Consider the following 20,046-nt stretch of genomic DNA (forward strand, 5'->3'; position numbering starts at 1 on the left):
TTGGATCCTGCACATTCTCACTCTAGATTGGGTCCCAGTCATTTTCACTCTAGATTGGGTCCTGCACATTCTCACTTTAGATTGGGTCCTGCATCTTCTCACTCTAGATTGGTTCCTGGTCATTCTCACTCTAGATTGGGTCCTGGTCATTCTCACTCTAGATTGGGTCCTGCACATTCTCACTCTAGATTGAATCCTGGTCATTCTCACTCTGGATTGGCTCCTGGTTATTCTTACTCTAGATTGGGTCCTGGTCATTCTCACTCTAGATTGGGTCCTGGTCATTCTCACTCTAGATTGGGTCCCGGTCATTCTCACTCTAAATTGGGTCCTGCACATTCTCATTCTAGATTGGGTCCTGGTCATTCTCACTCTAGATTGGATCCTGGTCATTCTCACTCTAGATTGGGTCCTGGTCATTCTCACTCTAGATTGGGTCCTGCACATCCTCACTCTAGATTGGATCCTGCACATTCTCACTCTAGATTGGGTCCCAGTCATTTTCACTCTAGATTGGGTCCTGCACATTCTCACTTTAGATTGGGTCCTGCATCTTCTCACTCTAGATTGGTTCCTGGTCATTCTCACTCTAGATTGGGTCCTGGTCATTCTCACTCTAGATTGGGTCCTGCACATTCTCACTCTAGATTGAATCCTGGTCATTCTCACTCTGGATTGGCTCCTGGTTATTCTTACTCTAGATTGGGTCCTGGTCATTCTCATTCTAGATTGGGTCCTGGTCATTCTCACTCTAGATTGGATCCTGGTCATTCTCACTCTAGATTGGGTCCTGCACATTCTCACTCTATTATCTAAGCCTGTACCCCAAGTCAAAAGAATTGTATTCGGCACACATTAGTAGTGATTTTAGAAAAATAAATAAATCTACGTTAATCACTACTAATGTGTGCCGAATACAATTCTTTTGACCTATAACTGGCTTGGGACCCTATTTCGAGCACCTGAGAAAACTGGTGCTGTCTGAACAAAACCACACCTGTACCCCAAGTGTCAGTGTCATTATCCTGTACCCCAAGTGTCAGTGTCATGATCCTATACCCAAAGTGTCAGTGTCATTATCCTGTACCCCAAGTGTCAGTGTATCATTATCCTGTACCCCAAGTGTCAGTGTGTCATCCTGTACCACAAGTGTCAGTGTGTTATTATCCTGTACCCCAAGTGTCAGTGTCATTATCCTGTACCCAAAGTGTCAGTGTCATTATCTTGTACCCCAAGTGTCAGTGTCATTATCCTGTACACCAAGTGTTATTGTCATTATCCCATACCCCAAGTGTCAGTGTATCATTATCCTGTACCCCAAGTGTCAGTGTCATTATCTTGTCCCCCAAGTGTCAGTGTGTCATTCTCCTGCACCTCAAGTGTCAATGTCACTATCCTGTCCCCCAATTGTCAGTGTCATTATCCTATACCCCAAGTGTCAGTGTATCCTGTACCCCAAGTGTCAGTTTTCTTATCCTGTACCCCAAGTGTCAGTGTATCATAATCCTGTACCCCAAGTGTCAGTGTCCTTATCCTGTACCCCAAGTGTCAGTGTATCATTATTCTGTATCCCAAGTGTCATTATCCTGTACCCCAAGTGTCAGTATCCTGTACCCCAAGTGTCAGTGTCATAATTCTGTACCCCAAGTGTCAGTGTATCATTATCCTGTCCCCCAAGTGTCAGTGTCATTATCCTTTACCCCAAGTGTCAGTGTCATGATCCTGTACCCCAAGTATCAGTGTCATTATGCTGTACCCCAAGTGTCGGTGTCATTATCCTGTATCCAAAGTGTCAGTGTATCATTATCCTGTCCCCCAAGTGTCAGTGTATCATTATCCTGTACACCAAGTGTCAGTGTCATTATCCTGTACTCCTAGTGTCAGTGTATCATTATCCTGTACCCCAAGTGTCAGCATATCATTATCCTGTACCCCAAGTGTCAGCGTGTCATTATCCTGTACCCCAAGTGTCAGCGTGTCATTATCCTGTACCCCAAGTGTCAGTGTATCATTATCTTGTACCCCAAGTGTCAGTGTATCATTATCCTGTACCCCAAGTGTCAGTGTATCATTATCCTGTACCCCAAGAGTCAGTGTATCATTATCTTGTACCCCAAGTGTCAGTGTCATTGTCCTGTACCCCAAGTGTCAGGGTATCATTATCCTGTACCCCAAGTGTCAGTGTCATTATCCTGTACCTCAAGTGTCAGTGTATCATTATCCTGTACCCCAAGTGTCAGTATATCATTATCCTGTACCCCAAGTGTCAGTATATCATTATCCTGTACCCCAAGTGTCAGTGTCATTATGCTGTACCCCAAGTGTCAGTGTCATTATCCTGTATCCCAAGTGTCAGTGTATCATTATCCTGTCCCCCAAGTGTCAGTGTATCATTATCCTGTACACCAAGTGTCAGTGTCATTATCCTGTACCCCTAGTGTCAGTGTATCATTATCCTGTACCCCAAGTGTCAGCGTATCATTATCCTGTACCCCAAGTGTCATCGTGACATTATCCTGTACCCCAAGTGTCAGCGTGTCATTATCCTGTACCCCAAGTGTCAGTGTATCATTATCTTGTACCCCAAGTGTCAGTGTATCATTATCCTGTACCCCAAGTGTCAGTGTATCATTATCCTGTACCCCAAGAGTCAGTGTATCATTATCTTGTACCCCAAGTGTCTGTGTATCATTATCTTGTACCCCAAGTGTCAGTGTCATTATCCTGTATCCCAAGTGTCAGTGTATCATTATCCTGTACCCCAAGTGTCAGTGTATCATTATCCTGTACCTCAAGTGTCAGTGTATCATTATCCTGTACCCCAAGTGTCAGTATATCATTATCCTGTACCCCAAGTGTCAGTGTCATTATCCTGTACCTCAAGTGTCAGTGTATCATTATCCTGTACCCCAAGTGTCAGTATATCATTATCCTGTACCCCAAGTGTCAGTGTATCATTATCCTGTATTCCAAATGTCAGTGTGTCATTATCCTGTACCCCAAGTGTTAGTGTCTTGATCCTGTACCCCAAGTGTCAGTATCATGTACTCCAAGTGTCCGTATCATTATCATGTACCCCAAGTGTCCGTATCATTATCATGTGCCCCAAGTGTCAGCAGGGCCGCCATCAGGAATTTCAGGGCCCCCTACAGCTAAATTTTCTGGGCCCCCCTACCGTGGCACCGCCTGTTAACGGTACTCCGTCCAGCACTATATTATGGTACCCAGGGCCGCCATCAGGGGGGGTATTAGGGGTACTGATGTGAGAGGCCCGGCCAAACCTAATTGAAAGGGGGGCCCGGCAACTGCCGCGACTTGCCTTTGGTAGAAAAAAAACAGGCCCCTGCAATGGGGCTTGTTTTTTTCACCAAAAGAATGTCGTGAGCTGCGGGCCCCCCTTTCAATTAGGTTTGGCCGGGCCTCTCACATCAGTACCCATAATACCCCCCCTGATGGCGGCCCTGGGTAGCATGGGGGTCGTCAAACACTGCCGCCCGTGCGACCGATCGCGCACACCCGCAAACTCCCGCGCATGCGCACCGGCGACCGCCTGGAACCGCGCACCAAATTTTGAGGCAGATTTTGACCTGCCCACACTATCTTGCCGCGTTTTTTGCCCGCGGCGATTGAGGACAGCAGACAGAAAACGCAGCGAAAAATGCATTTTCTGCCTCCCATTGATTTCGATGGGAGGTCAGAGGCGGAACCGCGGCAAGAAAGGACGTGCTGCTTTTTCTTTTTTCCGTGACTGGCTCACATTGATTTCAGATTAAATCAATGGGGGGCGGTTTTGGAAGTTTTTTGGTGCTGATTCTGACGCAGTGTCCGAGTCAATATCAAGGCCCAAAAACTCTGTGAACTGGGCCTTATTGTTAGGGCTTATTCAGACGAACGTGTAATACATCCGTGCAACGCGCCTCGCACGGACCTATGTTACTCTATGGGGCCGTGTAGACTGTCAGTGATTTTCACGCAGCGTGTGTCCGTGTGTCCGCTGCGTAAAACTCACGACATGTCCGATATTTGTGCATTGTTCGCGCATCACGCAACCATTGAAGTCAATGGGTGGGTGAAAATCACGCCCAGCGCTTCCGCAGCCGTATAAACTATGCATGAAAACAGAAAAGCACCGCGTGCTACAAACATACAGAGTGTCATAATGATGGCGGCTGCGCGAAAATCACACAACCGCGCATCATACGCTGCTGACACACGGAGCTGTTATGGACCTTTTGCATGCGCAAAATGCAGACGCTTGTGTAAATCCGGCCTTAGGGTAGGAACACACTAGGCGTGAACGCTGCGGATTTTATGCAGCACATTTTATTGTGGATAATCCGCAGCGTATCACAGTCACAGCCGAGGGGGTCAGATATGAACAAATCTCATCCACACGCTGCAAAAAAAATGGACCTGCAGTGTGGCTTTTGGCTTTTTAAGCCGCAGCGTGTCAATGTATTCTGTGGAATCGCCGCTCCTCTGTTGCGGAAATGCTGCGGTTCTGCCGCAAAAATCACACATGAGAAAAAAAAAAAAGGCACTTTTTTACATTTATAAAAAAGTTTAGACTTCCCCGGCCGTAGTCCTGGTGACGCGATCCTCTATTATTAGCGCAGCCGCCATCATTATGACACTCTGTTTGTATGTTTGTAGCACGCGGTGCTTTTCTGTTTTCATTCATAGTTTATACTGCTGCGGAAGTGCTGGGCGGGATTTTCACGCACCCATTGACTTCAATGGGTGCGTGATGCGCGAACAGCGCACAAATATCGGACATGTCGTGAGTTTTACGCAGCGGACACACGGACACACGCTGCGTGAAAATCACTGACAGTCTGCACGACCCCATAGAGTAACATAGGTCCGTGCGAGGCGCGTGAAAATCACTGACAGTCTGCACAGCCCCATAGAGTAACATAGGTCCGTGCGAGGCGCGTGAAAATCACTGACAGTCTGCACGGCCCCATAGAGTAACATAGGTCCGTGCGAGGTGCGTTGCACGGATGTATTACACGTTCGTCTGAATAAGCCCTAACAATAAGGCCCAGTTCACAGAGTTTTTGGGCCTTGATATTGACTCGGACGCTGCGTCAGAATCAGCACCAAAAAACTTCCAAAACCGCCCCCCATTGATTTAATCTGAAATTAATGGGAGCCAGTCGCGGAAAAAAGAAAAAGCAGCACGTCCTTTCTTGCCGCGGTTCCGCCTCTGACCTCCCATCGAAATCAATGGGAGGCAGAAAATGCATTTTTCGCTGCGTTTTTTGTCTGCTGTCCTCAATCGCCGCGGGCAAAAAACGCAGCAAAAAACGCAGCAAGATAGTGCAAAATCTTTAAGGAATATTGAGGCAGATTTTTTCGGCCTGCAAAATACTCTGTGTGAACAGGGCCATACTTAAACAGCACTTTGACACACTTTACTCACCATGTCAGAAGAGATGCTCCCACTCCAGTCCTCTTCAGGCGATGTCTTCGGTCCAGACGTCGTCCTTCACCTCCAGGCTCCAGAAAATGGCGGGGATCGTAGAACTGCCGCCGCGCAAGAACTAGACTCCTCCCCCTCTCCTTACGCAGCTACTCTCTGGAGAAGGAGGCGGAGGCGGACGAGGAGGCGGACGAGGAGGAGGACGAGGAGGAGGACGAGGAGGCGGAGTCGGGCCAGCAGGTAAGTAACCGTGCGCCGCTGTCCCTGTGTGGCTGTCCTTCCCCGTCGATGTACTTGTGTTGCTCCCTCTCGGCAGCGCGCCTGGTCGTTCGCACGTGGGCGCGCGCTTGCGATCGTGCGCGCATGCGGTCGTGCGCGCTCGTACGCGCGCAAGCGGTGGTGTTTCGCGGCACGGCGATGAGAGGGGGGCCCGCAGCTCGGGGGCCCGCAGCAGCTCACGACATTGTTTTGGTGAAAAGAACAGGCCCCATTGCAGGGGCTTGTTTTTTTCTACCAAAAGCAAGTCGCGGCAGTTTGCCGGGCCCCCCTTTCAATTAAGTTTGGCCGGGCCCCCTACAGGAGTACCCCTAATACCCCCCTGATGGCGGCCCTGAGTGCCAGTGTATCATTATCCTGTACCCCAAGTGTCAGTATATCATTATCTTGTACCCCAAGTGTCAGTGTATCATTATCCTGTACCCCAAGTGTCAGTGTATCATTATCTTGTACCCCAAGTGTCAGTGTATCATTATCCTGTACCCCAAGAGTCAGTGTATCATTATCTTGTACCCCAAGTGTCAGTGTCATTATCCTGTACCCCAAGTGTCAGTGTATCATTATCCTGTACTCCAAGTGTCAGTGTCATTATCCTGTACCTCAAGTGTCAGTGTATCATTATCCTGTACCCCAAGTGTCAGTGTGTCATTATCCTGCACCCCAAGTGTCAGTGTATCATTATCCTGTACTCCAAGTGTCAGTGTCATTATCCTGTACCTCAAGTGTCAGTGTATCATTATCCTGTACTCCAAGTGTCAGTGTCATTATCCTGTACCTCAAGTGTCAGGATATCATTATCCTGTACCCCAAGTGTCAGTGTCATTATCCTGTACCCCAAGTGTCAGTGTCATTATCCTGTATTCCAAATGTCAGTGTGTCATTATCCTGTACCCCAAGTGTCAGTGTCATTATACTGTACCCCAAGTGTCAGTGTATCATTATCCTGTACCCCAAGTGTCAGTGTCATTATACTGTACCCCAAGTGTCAGTGTATCATTATCCTGTACCCCAAGTGTTAGTGTCTTGATCCTGTACCCCAAGTGTCAGTGTGTCATTATCCTGTACCCCAAGTGTTAGTGTCTTGATCCTGTACCCCAAGTGTCAGTGTGTCATTATCCTGTACCCCAAGTGTTAGTGTCTTGATCCTGTACCCCAAGTGTCAGTGTATCTTTCCTCTACAGGCTGATAGTTTTCCTACATGTTGAAAGCTTCCTCTATATGCTGACAGCCTTCCATCACATGCATCCACAATTAAGCAACTGTGAATATGATTTGTCCAAGCGCTTAAGTCTACAAAAACGGAAAGAAAAACAGAAGGAAAGAAAGAAAGAGAGAAAAGGAGAAAGAAAGGAAGAAAGAAAGAAAGAAAGAAAGAAAGAAAGAAAGAAAGAAAGAAAAAGAGAGAAAAAAAGAAAAAGAAAGAAAAGAAAGAAAGAAAGAAAAAGAGAAACAAAAAGAAAAATAGAGAAAGAAAGAAAAAAAGAAAGAGAAAGAAAGAAAAAGAGAAAGAAGGAAAGAAAAGGAGAAAGAAAAGGAGAAAGAAGGAAAGAAAAGGAGAAAGAAAAAGAGAAAGAAGGAAAGAGAGAAAGGCAGGAAGGCGGTGACCCGGATTTCATGTTCCGGGTGACTGTAGATGGGGAGCGATGTTTTGTGTTCAGCAGGAGCCGCGTTCAGGACAGAATGTGACTCACCACCGCCCCTTGTGGCAGCAGGTGGTAGTGCACGGGTATTATCCGGGTGACTCTCAGCCCTGGAGTACCCCCGATGTATTCCGCATGGTTTATCGTGTAGGGTCTGTCCCTGTAAATATAGGAGGAGCAGACATAGAGTCTCCCGGGACCTCAGACTAGTCCCTGATCAGGACTTGTGGAGCTGCTGCCGCCATTCACTATAATGTTTCATGCAACAAGTTCCTGGGATGCTGGAGTTTCAACCCTTTCTCTGCCAGGCCCCACCTTACTCTATGTGCCATCTGCTGGGTGACTGCCCCTGCCCTATGAGCCTGGCAGAGGGGGATGCTCAGACCCCGGGAGCTGGCACACAGCACATCTGCCCCCTACTGGCCGCCTCTTGTCCCTGCACTTTCTGCAGCTGTGGCTCCGACCTCTCCTGGAGTCCTGAGGATCGAGGCTTCTTGTGCCTGACACCTCCCCAGCAGCAGCTCCGATATAAGGGGAGGGGGAGGCAGCAGCAGCCCCTCTATTCTCCTCTCCCCACTTCCAGGGCTGCATCCTCTCTAATTGGTCCTGGGGGAGGCCCTGGGATTTGGGGTGGAGGCTGCTCCTCTCCGGCTCACATCATGTAATTGGTCCTCAGTTCCTTCATATAAACTGGAGGGGAGCACAGGAGAAGAGACAGAGGAGAAGAGACAGAGGAGAAGAGACAGAGGAGACAGAGCAGGGGAGACAGAGCAGGGGAGACAGAGCAGGGGAGACAGAGAAGAGACAGAGGAGAAGAGACAGAGGAGACACAGCAGGGGAGACAGAGGAGAAGAGACAGAGGAGAAGAGACAGAGGAGACAGAGCAGGGGAGACAGAGGAGAAGAGACAGAGGAGAAGAGCACAGGAGACAGAGCACAGGAGACAGAGGAGAAGAGCAGAGGAGAAGAGACAGAGGAGACAGAGCAGAGGATAAAAGACAGAGGAGAAGAGGCAGAGGATAAGAGACAGAGCACAGGAGACACAGGAGAAGAGACAGAGGAGCAGGAGACAGAGCAGAGGAGCAGGAGACACAGGAGAAGAGACAGAGCACAGGAGACAGAGCACAGGAGACAGAGCACAGGAGACAGAGCACGGGACGCAGAGCACAGGAGACAGCAGAACTTCTCCGGATCCTCAACATCTGGGATCCAAGGCGGAGGGGGGCACAGGATTAACCCCCTCAGCCCCACAGTCAACTCCACGACTTCCAAGTGTTTAACCCCTGAGGCTCCAGCGCTGGTTCATCAGAATTGTTCCCCTCCAGCTGCACAGGATTAACCCCTCCAGGACTGTGCACCATTAACCCCTCCTGGCACCGGACTGTCCTATGACTTGCTGGGGGAGCTGCAGGTTGATGCGTCGGTGCACAGTGCAGGCTGCAGGGAGCAGGGAGAGGGGCTGGCAGCGAGGACTGCTCCCCGGGGTCCTGGATGCCTGAGCGGCGGCCGGGAGCACTACACACTTGTTGCGGGATCTGCGCTGCAGGATCGCGGCTCCGGGGAGTGGATTGCTCGGTGCAGATCTCCAGGGATCCGGTGTGAGGACACGAGGAGGGGTCACAGGGCGGGGGGCACTTTGGCTGAGTTGATGGCCGTGGTCGCGGCTCGGAGCTGTGGATGTTGCTGAGATTCGGTCGGAGGAGTCTTGGATTCCGTCACTGAGCCGGGGAGGCGCGCTGGATGCTGCTGGGGCTGCACGGAGCTCTGTGGCCGCGACATGATGGAGATTTTCTGGCTTCTGTTCCTGTCTCTCCTCCCCAGATCCAGCAGGGGACAAGGCGCCTATGGTAAGAAGCGGGGCCGGGGGCAGTGACTGATGGGGAGACAATCCCGCACCGGGCACTGCAGGGACGCCCGACCCGACAACACCCACTGACACCCACCGGATACTCATGCCCCAACATCACCCACTGACACCCACCGGACACTCATGCCCCAACATCACCCACTGACACTCACCGGACACTCATGCCCCAACATCACCCACTGACACCCACCGGACACTCATGCCCCAACATCACCCACTGACACCCACCGGATACTCATGCCCCAACATCACCCACTGACACTCACCGGACACTCATGCCCCAACATCACCCACTGACACCCACCGGACACTCATGCCCCAACATCACCCACTGGATACTCATGCCCCAACATCACCCACTGACACCCACCGGACACTCATGCCCCAACATCACCCACTGACACCCACCGGATACTCATGCCCCAACATCACCCACTGACACCCACCGGACACTCATGCCCCAACATCACCCACTGACACCCACCGGACACTCATGCCCCAACATCACCCACTGACACTCACCGGACACTCATGCCCCATCCCCCTGCCCTCAGCGCTCCTCACTAGACCCCTGGGAGACCCCAAAATGTATTAGAAATGTGAACCCCTAAACCTGGTGCCCATAGAACCCATTCCAAATATCTTCTTCCCCAACCAAGGGTCACAATGTGCCAGTACATGACCCTGTAATGTGCCCCCCTAATCCTGGTGCTGCTCTCTGACACCTCATCTACGCCCCACAATCCACCAGCACATGGCAGAAGTTATAATAGCTCTGTGCACCCCCATACCTGGTGCCCCCACCCCCACTTCTATACTGTGATGGGATATTATAGTGTACACCAGAGGTAGCGGCTGTGACCCCCCCCTCTTATAGTTACCCTCATGCCCCCCAGCTCCGGGCACTTTTCTCCCTATGTGTGGTCTTTTGGGGTCTTCTCCCCTGTGTCCCCCGACTGACAGATGCTTAAATCCAGCATCACATCTAATCACCATTATTTACTGACATGGGGTGTCATTAAGCTGCTTTGGGGGTATTTACTGACACAGGGGACTCTGTAGTGGCTCCTGGCACCAGGTTTCGCGGAGTCTCCATTCATCTTTATCCTCATGTCATCCCAGAGTCACTTATATCACAGGGCAAGACTGGGAGCTGCTGGGGCACTTACTGACTGCTGCTCCGCTTCTTACTCACTGCTGCTCCGCTTCTTACTGACTGCTGCTACGCTTCTTACTGACTGCTGCTCCGCTTCTTACTGACTGCTGCTCCGCTTCTTACTGACTGCTGCTCCGCTTCTTACTGACTGCTGCTCCGCTTCTTATTGACTGCTGCTCCGCTTCTTACTCACTTCTGCTCCGCTTCTTACTGACTGCTGCTCCGCTTCTTACTGACTGCTGCTCCGCTTCTTACTCACTGCTGCTCCGCTTCTTATTGACTGCTGCTCCGCTTCTTACTCACTGCTGCTCTGCTTCTTACTGACTGCTGCTCCGCTTCTTACTCACTGCTGCTCCGCTTCTTACTGACTGCTGCTCCGCTTCTTACTGACTGCTGCTCCGCTTCTTACTCACTGCTACTCCGCTTCTTACTCAATGCTGCTCCGCTTCTTACTGACTGGTGCCCCGCTTCTTTACTCATTGCTGCTCCGCTTCTTTACTCATTGCTGCTCCGCTTCTTACTGACCGCTGCTCCGCTTGTTACTCACTGCTACTCCGCTTCTTACTGACTGCTGCTCCGCTTCTTACTGACTGCTGCTCCGCTTCTTATTGACTGCTGCTCCGCTTCTTACTCACTGCTGCTCCGCTTCTTACTCACTGCTGCTCCGCTTCTTACTGACTGCTGCTCCGATTCTTATTGACTGCTGCTCCGCTTCTTACTCACTGCTGCTCCGCTTCTTACTCACTGCTGCTCCGCTTCTTACTGACTGCTGCTCCGATTCTTACTGACTGCTGCTCCGCTTCTTATTGACTGCTGCTCCGCTTCTTACTCACTGCTGCTCCGCTTCTTACTCACTGCTGCTCCGCTTCTTACTGACTGCTGCTCCGCTTCTTACTCACTGCTGCTCCGCTTCTTACTGACTGCTGCTCCGCTTCTTACTGACTGCTGCTCCGCTTCTTACTGACTGCTGCTCCGCTTCTTACTCACTGCTGCTCCGCTTCTTACTGACTGCTGCTCCGCTTCTTACTGACTGCTGCTCCGCTTCTTACTGACAGTTTTCTGCACGTGACATGATACTCCAGAGCTATATACTGTACAATGCATTATACTGTGTTCTCCATTCATACTGTGCGATACTCTACCCTGTACTGTACTATATAATGTACAGGACTATATGCCGTAAAGGGCAGTGGCAGGGGAGCTGAACTGTAATAAACTATAATCTACAACACTGAATTGTACTATATTCTCCAATTATACTGGACTGTATACTATATACTGCACTGGACTATATACGGCACTGTATTATATACCGCACTGGACTGTATACTATATACTGCACTGGACTGCATACTATATACTGCACTGTACTGTATACTATATACTGCACTGGACTGTATACTATATACCGCACTGGACTGTATACTATATACTGCACTGGACTGCATACTATATACTGCACTGGACTGCATACTATATACTGCACTGGACTGCATACTATATACTGCATTGGACGGTATACTATATACTGCACTGGACTGTATACTATATACTGCATTGGACTGGATACTATATACTGCACTACTGGACTGTATACAATATACTGCACTGGACTGTATACTATATACTGCACTGGACTATATACTATATACCGCACTGGACTGTATACTATATACTGCACTGGACTGCATACTATATACTGCACTGGACTGTATACTATATACTGCACTGGACTGTATACTATATACTGCACTGGACTATATACGTTATACAGGCAGCATGTGACAGTACAGGAGCTGTAATAGAGCTGCCCAGTAATAAAATATAATCTCCAGTATAATAATCCTGCACTTTGCTATAGTCTCTTATGTGATATATGATTCTCTAGTGCGTTGTTCTGTAATTTACTGTATACATTACTGCACTGTAATAAATTATAATCTACAGTATAATAATCTGCACCATGTGGTGTTCTGTACTATGACAATGCTGAGCTATAATGTACCCTGTACTGTGCCATATTCTGCTCTGTATTATCTCTGTGGTCTATGAATTCTGGAGGACAATGTGTGACGGTAGAACAGGAGGAATGGAGCTGTAATAAACTATAATCTACAGTATAATAATCCCGCGCTACGCTATCGTCTCCAGTATATGAATACAATGATAGCATATCCTCACCCTTATACCAACATATACTGCACTGTATTATCCCGGGACTGACTACATAGGTGCCGGGCAGCGGGTGACACTGGAGCAGGTGTAGTGTAGCTGTACTATAATAAACTATAATCTACAGTATAATAATCCTGCAGGGCAGCAGGTGACGTTAGAGGGGGGGGGGGCTGTACTATAATAGACTATAATCTACAGTATAATAATCCTGCAGGGCAGCAGGTGACGTTAGAGGGGGGGGGGGCTGTACTATAATAGACTATAATCTACAGTATAATAATCCTGCAGGGCAGCAGGTGACGTTAGAGGGGGGGGGGGGCTGTACTATAATAGACTATAAACGATATCATCTATTCCATAGGTGCACTGTATTATTGTAAAGCCATACACAAATCAAGGAGAATGAAGCGTGGCGCTGCTCTGTAATAAGCTATAATCTATTCTGGAGTATAATAATGCTGCACTAAAATACATCAGCCAATATAATAATACTATGATATGCTGTACCCTATATATTATATACTACACTGAATTATCCCAGCACTACATACATCATTACAGGACAGCAGGAGTAGGAGCGCGGTACTGTAATAAACTATAATACACCAGCCAGTAGAATAATGCTGTGCTATAACATATCCTATACTGAACTCTACCATATACTGCGCTGTATTACCCCAGGACTATATACATGTGTACAGGAGAGCAGGGCAGGAGTAATGGAGCTGAACTGTAATACACTATAATGTACAGTATAATAATCCTGCACTAATATATAGTCTCCCATGTAATAATACTATGATATTATATACCCTATACTGTACCATATACTGCACTGTATTACCCCAGGACTATATACATAAGGGCAGTATACAGTGTACTGCCTTATAGATGGTATACAGCACATGGAGGGGTAACAGGACAGGTACAGGGGTGCAGCAGGGCATTTCTTCTTATATATTGCCCTATACATGATGCGTATCAGGGACTGTATATAATAATGTAGGGATAATGATACATACTGTAGGGCAGCTAGTGCTCTCTGGTATCAGGTATCAGGCAGTGCGGTACAGGGGTTGATGATGCTGAGCTGTGAGAGTGACCGGGACGCCGCGCTATCCGCGAGGAGCGTTTACACGAGGCGATAATCGGCCGCTCGGTGATCAGATGGAACGTTGCCAATCATTGTCCGGTGGAAACGTGCGCAGCGAGAGAACCATCACAGATAATTTGCTCGCTTGTCGTTAATCGCATCTTTTATGCTCATGTAAACATGATGGTTTGTCGCCGGCACGTCGCCTCGTGTGAACAGAATCTGCCCGTCGCTAGTAATGGAAAGAAACGGGGAAACAAGCGACCGCGCGAATAATCGCAGTTACGAAAAAATACTTGATTATTGTAACATAGAAATGCAAGTCATGGGAACGTTAACGACGTCAGCGACCTAAAGGACCCCCAGTGTCTGCAGGGATGGGCTTGGCAGATGTAGCAGAGCTGAGTTGGCGTCACACACGCAGATATCACGCTGTCTTATTGGTTCTACATAGGACAGCAGGTGACTAAGTTATTACAGCGCAGGAGTTAATTGACAAATTCAGCTCTGCTATGCCGGTAAAGTTCACAATCCACTTGGATGTAGTGTGTGGACGTTCCTGGACTATTCTGTCACTCTGTCGGGGAGATTATTGGATTATTGACAGTTAACCCTTTCTGTTATGTCCTAAATTTACACCACAACTAATCTTAAACCCTAAATCCAATATACAATCCACAATTCCGAGCGTTGTTATAAAAATACAGTCACTACAACTCCCATCAAGATCTTCATTTAATGTTTCTAGTATCCAGAGTCACTACAACTCCCATCATGTTCCTCAGATCACCTGCCTATTACAGCCAGAGTTACTACAACCTCCATCATGTCTCCTAGGTTCCAGCAGAGGGTTGGACAATGACATGAAGCGCGTTTTCTTGGGTTGGGGTCTTCTCCGTGGTGGCTTCCATCTTTCTGCTGGCGTCCTTTTCCCAAGTCGGGACATTTGTGTTCATTTTGGAGCCTAATCCCCAGTTTTTTGGGATTTCTGCTCCTGGGGCTCTCCATTATTTCCTGCATTATTTGAATGCAGCTCTGCAGGGGTGGACTGACCGTTTGGGCATTAGGGCAGTGCCTGGAGGCCGACCGCCCCTCAGTTACAGCGCGGCGCCTGCCAGAGATCGGCGTCCCCAATATATTACCCCAACACAAGTGCGTCATGTCTCTAGTGGTTGGTAAGGGGCCCGTGACTTATGGACGTCTAATAGGGGGGGGGGGGTCTCCATGTCTCGCAGACCTCCTGGGTGTCCTCCACATTTGCTAATAGGCCTAAGAGGAAACCCCCTTTAAGTGACAGTTTCTGCCGGATTCGGTCAAGGATCCTGAAAGATGCCGATACTAAGGGTATGTTCACACGGCCTATTTACGGACGTAATTCGGGCGTTTTTGCCCCGAATTACGTCTGAAAATAGCGCCTCAATAGCGCTGACAAACATCTGCCCATTGAAAGCAATGGGCAGACGTTTGTCTGTTCACACGAGGCGTATATTTACGCGCCGCTGTCAAATGACGGCGCGTAAATAGACGCCCGCGTCAAAGAAGTGACCTGTCACTTCTTTGGCCGTAATTGGAGCCGCTATTCATTGACTCCAATGAATAGCAGCGCTAATTACGGCCGTAATTGACGCGGCGTTCAAGCGCCTGCACATGCCGGTACGGCTGAAATTACGGGGATGTTTTCAGGCTGAAACATCCCCGTAATTTCAGCCGTTACGGACGCCCTCGTGTGAACATACCCTTATAGTTCACAGCCAGGTGTGCGAGCCGCAAAGACCATCAACCTTGTGCGCAGGTCTCTATGCTGGGGGAGGGGGGACTATAGGAGCTGACGGTAAGGCCTCGTTCACACATTGCAGATTTGGTCAGTAATTTGCATCCGTATTTTGAAACCAAAACCAAGAGTGGATGCAAAGAAGAGAAGCTTAAACTTTCTGTTCTATTTCCCCTGCGCTCAGGATCCACTCCTAAATAATGAACCAAACCGCAATGTGTGAATGATGCCTATAAGGAAATGGGAAGCTGATGGGGAGATGTTATGGAGAAGAGGAGGAGATAAGCGTCATTATTAATGCACAGGAAACCACTGATCAAAGGGAAAATCCTCCTCAGAGCCAAGAGTTACAACAGTGACATCTTCAGGCTGAAAGGGGAATTACACTCATAAATAGAAAATCATAAAGGAAACTGACGGGGGTTAAGAGGGGGTTTCTTGTGTCTTTAGAATCTTTTCTGGAAATCCTGCCATTGATGTAGTGAATAAAGGTTATCTAGTGCTCAAAAGAGAAAGATGTAGCAGTGTGAACCAGTACCTGCAGTCCTATGTAATACCAACCACAGATAACACAGTGATAACTCTCTGAGTACAGATAATGTAGTAGATGTTACCTGCAGTCCTATGTAACACCACAGATAACACACAGTGATAACTCTCTGAGTACAGATAATGTAGTAGATGTTACCTGCAGTCCTATGTAACACCACAGATAACACAGTGATAACGCTCTGCGTACAGATAATGTAGTAGATGTTACCTGCAGTCCTATGTAACACCACAGATAACAGTGATAACTCTCTGAGTACAGATAATGTAGTAGCTGTTACCTGCAGTCCTATGTAACACCACAGATAACACAGTGATAACTCTCTGAGTACAGATAATGTAGTAGATGTTACCTGCAGTCCTATGTAACACCACAGATAACACAGTGATAACTCTCTGAGTACAGATAATGTAGTAGATGTTACCTGCAGTCCTATGTAACACCACAGATAACAGTGATAACTCTCTGAGTACAGATAATGTAGTAGTGTTACCTGCAGTCCTGTGTAACACCATAGATAACACAGTGATAACTCTCTGATTATTGATAATGTAGTAGATGATACCTGCAGTCCTATGTAACACCACAGATAACACAGTGATAATTCTCTGAGTACAGATAATGTAGTAGATGTTACCTGCAGTCCTATGTAACACCACAGATAACACACAGTGATAACTCTCTGAGTACAGATAATGTAGTAGATGTTACCTGCAGTCCTATGTAACACCACAGATAACACAGTGATAACTCTCTGAGTACAGATAATGTAGTAGATGTCACCTGCAGTCCTATGTAACACCACAGATAACACAGTGATAATTCTCTGAGTACAGATAATGTAGTAGTGTTACCTGCAGTCCTATGTAACACAACAGCTAACACAGTGATAACTCTCTGAGTACAGATAATGTAGTAGTGTCACCTGCAGTCCTATGTAACACCACAGATAACACAGTGATAACGCTCTGGGTACAGATAATGCAGTAGATGTTACCTGCAGTCCTATGTAACACCACAGATAACACAGTGATAACTCTCTGAGTACAGATAATGTAGTAGATGTTACCTGCAGTCCTATGTAACACCACAGATAACACAGTGATAACTCTCTGAGTACAGATAATGTAGTAGATGTTACCTGCAGTCCTATGTAACACCACAGATAACACAGTGATAACTCTCTGAGTACAGATAATGTAGTAGATGTTACCTGCAGTCCTATGTAACACCACAGATAACACAGTGATAACTCTCTGAGTACAGATAATGTAGTAGTGTTACCTGCAGTCCTATGTAACACCACAGATAACATAGTGATAACTCTCTGAGTACAGATAATGTAGTAGATGTTACCTGCAGTCCTATGTAACACCACAGATAACACACAGTGATAACTCTGAGTACAGATAATGTAGTAGATGTCATGAATCAGAGGGTTAATATTCCACTGCAGTAACTGAGGCAACAACTTCTTCTTACATAGGACTGCAGTATCAATGAGAATTCTGGTGTTCAACCAGTGAGAGCGAAATTCCCAGAAATCGGAGCAGTGATTTCTGGGGGCGGAGGACAATGGGGGTTTGTTATGAGCTGCAGGGAGAGGGATATTCCGGACACAGTGACCACCCGGGAGCAGATGGACATTAAATGGCCATTGTGTGATACTACCCCCTGACCGAGCGGGGTCATGCCATAAATCTCTGCCTGTAAACCTGACAAGTGGACAGCACAGTGTGGGGAATAATTTTATTTATTCAGTTCCTGTTCTTAGGAGCTGACACTCTAATGCCCAAGACAGGCAGCAACTGAAAGAGTTTGCAGGAACAGAATTAATATTAAGTCAGTATTAATAAATCCATTTCTATCCACTTCTTCTGTGCCGGCCCCAAGAGAACTGTGGCATGTTTCTCCGCCCCTGTATACAGTGGTTCACCCCTGATTACAATGATCCTGCCCCAGAATACACTGACCCGCCCCTAAATATACTGTTCCCCCCAAATACACTGATTCACCTCTGAATACACTGGTCCGCCTCCTGAATACCCTGGTCTGCCCCTGAATACACTGGTCCGCCCCTGAATATATACTGGTCCGCCCTAAATACACTGGTTCACCCCTGAATACACTGGTCCGCCCCTGAAGACTGTGGTCTGCCTCTGAATACACTGGTCCGCCCCTGAATACACTGGTCTGCCCTTGAATATACTGACCCACCCCTGAATACACTGCTCTGCTCCTGAATACACTGGTTCACCCCTGAATACCCTGGTCCAACCCTGAATTCACTGGCCCGCCCCTCAATACTCTGCTCTGCCCCTGAATACACTGGTCCACCCCTGAATACACTGCTTCAGTCCTGAATTCCCTGATCTGCCCCTGAATACACTGGTTCACCCCTGAATACCCTGGTCTGCCCCTGAATACACTGGTTCACCCATGAATACCCCGGTCTGCCCTTGAATATACCGACTCACACCTCAACCCCCTGGTCTGCCCTTAATACACTAGTTCGCCCCGGAATACACTGATTCACCTCTGAATACACTGGTCCGCCTCCTGAATACCCTGGTCTGCCCCTGAATACACTGGTCCGCCCCTAAATATATACTGGTCCGCCCTAAATACACTGATTCACCCCTGAATACACTGGTCCACCCCTGAATATATACTGGTCCGCCCCAAATACACTGGTTCACCCCTGAATACACTGGTCCGCCCCTGAATACCGTGATCTGCCTCTGAATACACTGGTCTGCCTCTGAATACACTGGTCCGCCCCTGAATACACGGGTCTGCCCTTGAATATACTGACCCGCCCCTGAATACACTGCTCTGTTCCTGAATACACTGGTTTACCCCTGAATACCCTAGTCCAACCCTGAATGCACTGCTCCGCCCCTGAATACTCTGCTCTGCCCCTGAATACACTGGTCCACCCCTGAATACACTGCTTCAGCCCTGAATTCCCTGATCTGCCCCTGAATACACTGGTTCACCCCTGAATACCCTGGTCTGCCCCTGAATAAACTGGTTCACCCATGAATACCCCGGCCTGCCCTTGAATATATCGACTCACCCCTCAACCCCCTGGTCTGCCCTTAATACACTAGTTCGCCCCGGAATACACTGTTTTGCCCCTGAATACACTGGTTCGCCCCTGAATACACTGGTTCGCCCCTGAATACCTGGTCTGCCCCTGAATACACTGACCCGCCCCTGAATACCCCAGTCCAACCCTGAATACAGTGGTTCACCCCTGAATACACTGACCCACCCCTGAATACCCTAGTCCAACCCTGAATACAGTGGTTCACCCCTGAATACACTGGTCTGCCCCTGAGTACACTGACCCACCCCTGAATACACTGCTCTGCCCCTGAATACACTGGTTCACCCCTGAATACCCTGGTCTGCCCCTGAATACACTGCTTCACCCCTGAATACACTGGTTTGCCCCTGAATACACTTGTTCGCCCCTGAGTACACTGGTTTGTCCATTTGTCCCTGAATACCCTGGTCCAACCCTGAATACACCACACACTGGTCCGCCCCTGAATACACTGGTCAACCCCTGAATACCCATCTCTGCCCCTGAATACACTTCTTCACCCCTGAATACCCTGGTCCAACCCTGAATAAACTGGTCCAACCCTGAGTACACTGGTCTGCCCCTGAATACCCTGCTGTGCCCCTGAATAAACTGGTCTGCCCCTGAATACCCTGGTCTGCCCCTGAATATAATAACCCACCCCTGAATACATTGTTCTGCCCCTGAATACACTGGTTCACCCCTGAGTACCCTGGTCCAACCCTGAATACACTGGCCTGCCCCTGAATACAGTAGTTCACCCCTGAATACACTGGTTTGCTCCTGAATACACTTGTTCGCCCCTGAGTACACTGGTTTGCCCCTGAATACACTGACCCGCCTCTGAATACCCTGGTCTGCCCCTGAATATAATGACCCACCCCTGAATACACTGGTCCAACCCTGAATACACTGGCCTGCCCCTGAATACAGTGGTTCACCCCTGAATACACTGGTTTGGCCCTGAATACACTTGTTCGCCCCTGAGTACACTGGTTTGTCC

The 20,046-nt window shown here is 48.4% G+C and overlaps 1 protein-coding gene across 3 annotated transcripts in view; it reads left to right on the top strand.

The window, feature by feature from the left end:
* The first annotated feature begins 7,912 nt into the window (after window positions 1–7,912).
* Window positions 7,913–20,046, top strand: part of MDGA1 (MAM domain containing glycosylphosphatidylinositol anchor 1) — a 323,508-nt gene continuing 311,374 nt past the window's right edge. Inside the window, exon 1 of one of the 3 annotated variants that reach the window (XM_075863504.1) lies at window positions 7,913–9,187. In XM_075863504.1, the coding sequence (XP_075719619.1) occupies window positions 9,118–9,187 (70 nt within the window). In that variant the 5' untranslated portion in view covers window positions 7,913–9,117. The remainder of the gene's footprint in view (window positions 9,188–20,046) is intronic. The other 2 variants (XM_075863503.1, XM_075863505.1) reach the window with 2 other exon arrangements.

The sequence above is a fragment of the Rhinoderma darwinii genome, chromosome 4 (genome assembly GCF_050947455.1).
Source record: "Rhinoderma darwinii isolate aRhiDar2 chromosome 4, aRhiDar2.hap1, whole genome shotgun sequence".
Classification (NCBI taxonomy): domain Eukaryota; kingdom Metazoa; phylum Chordata; class Amphibia; order Anura; family Rhinodermatidae; genus Rhinoderma; species Rhinoderma darwinii.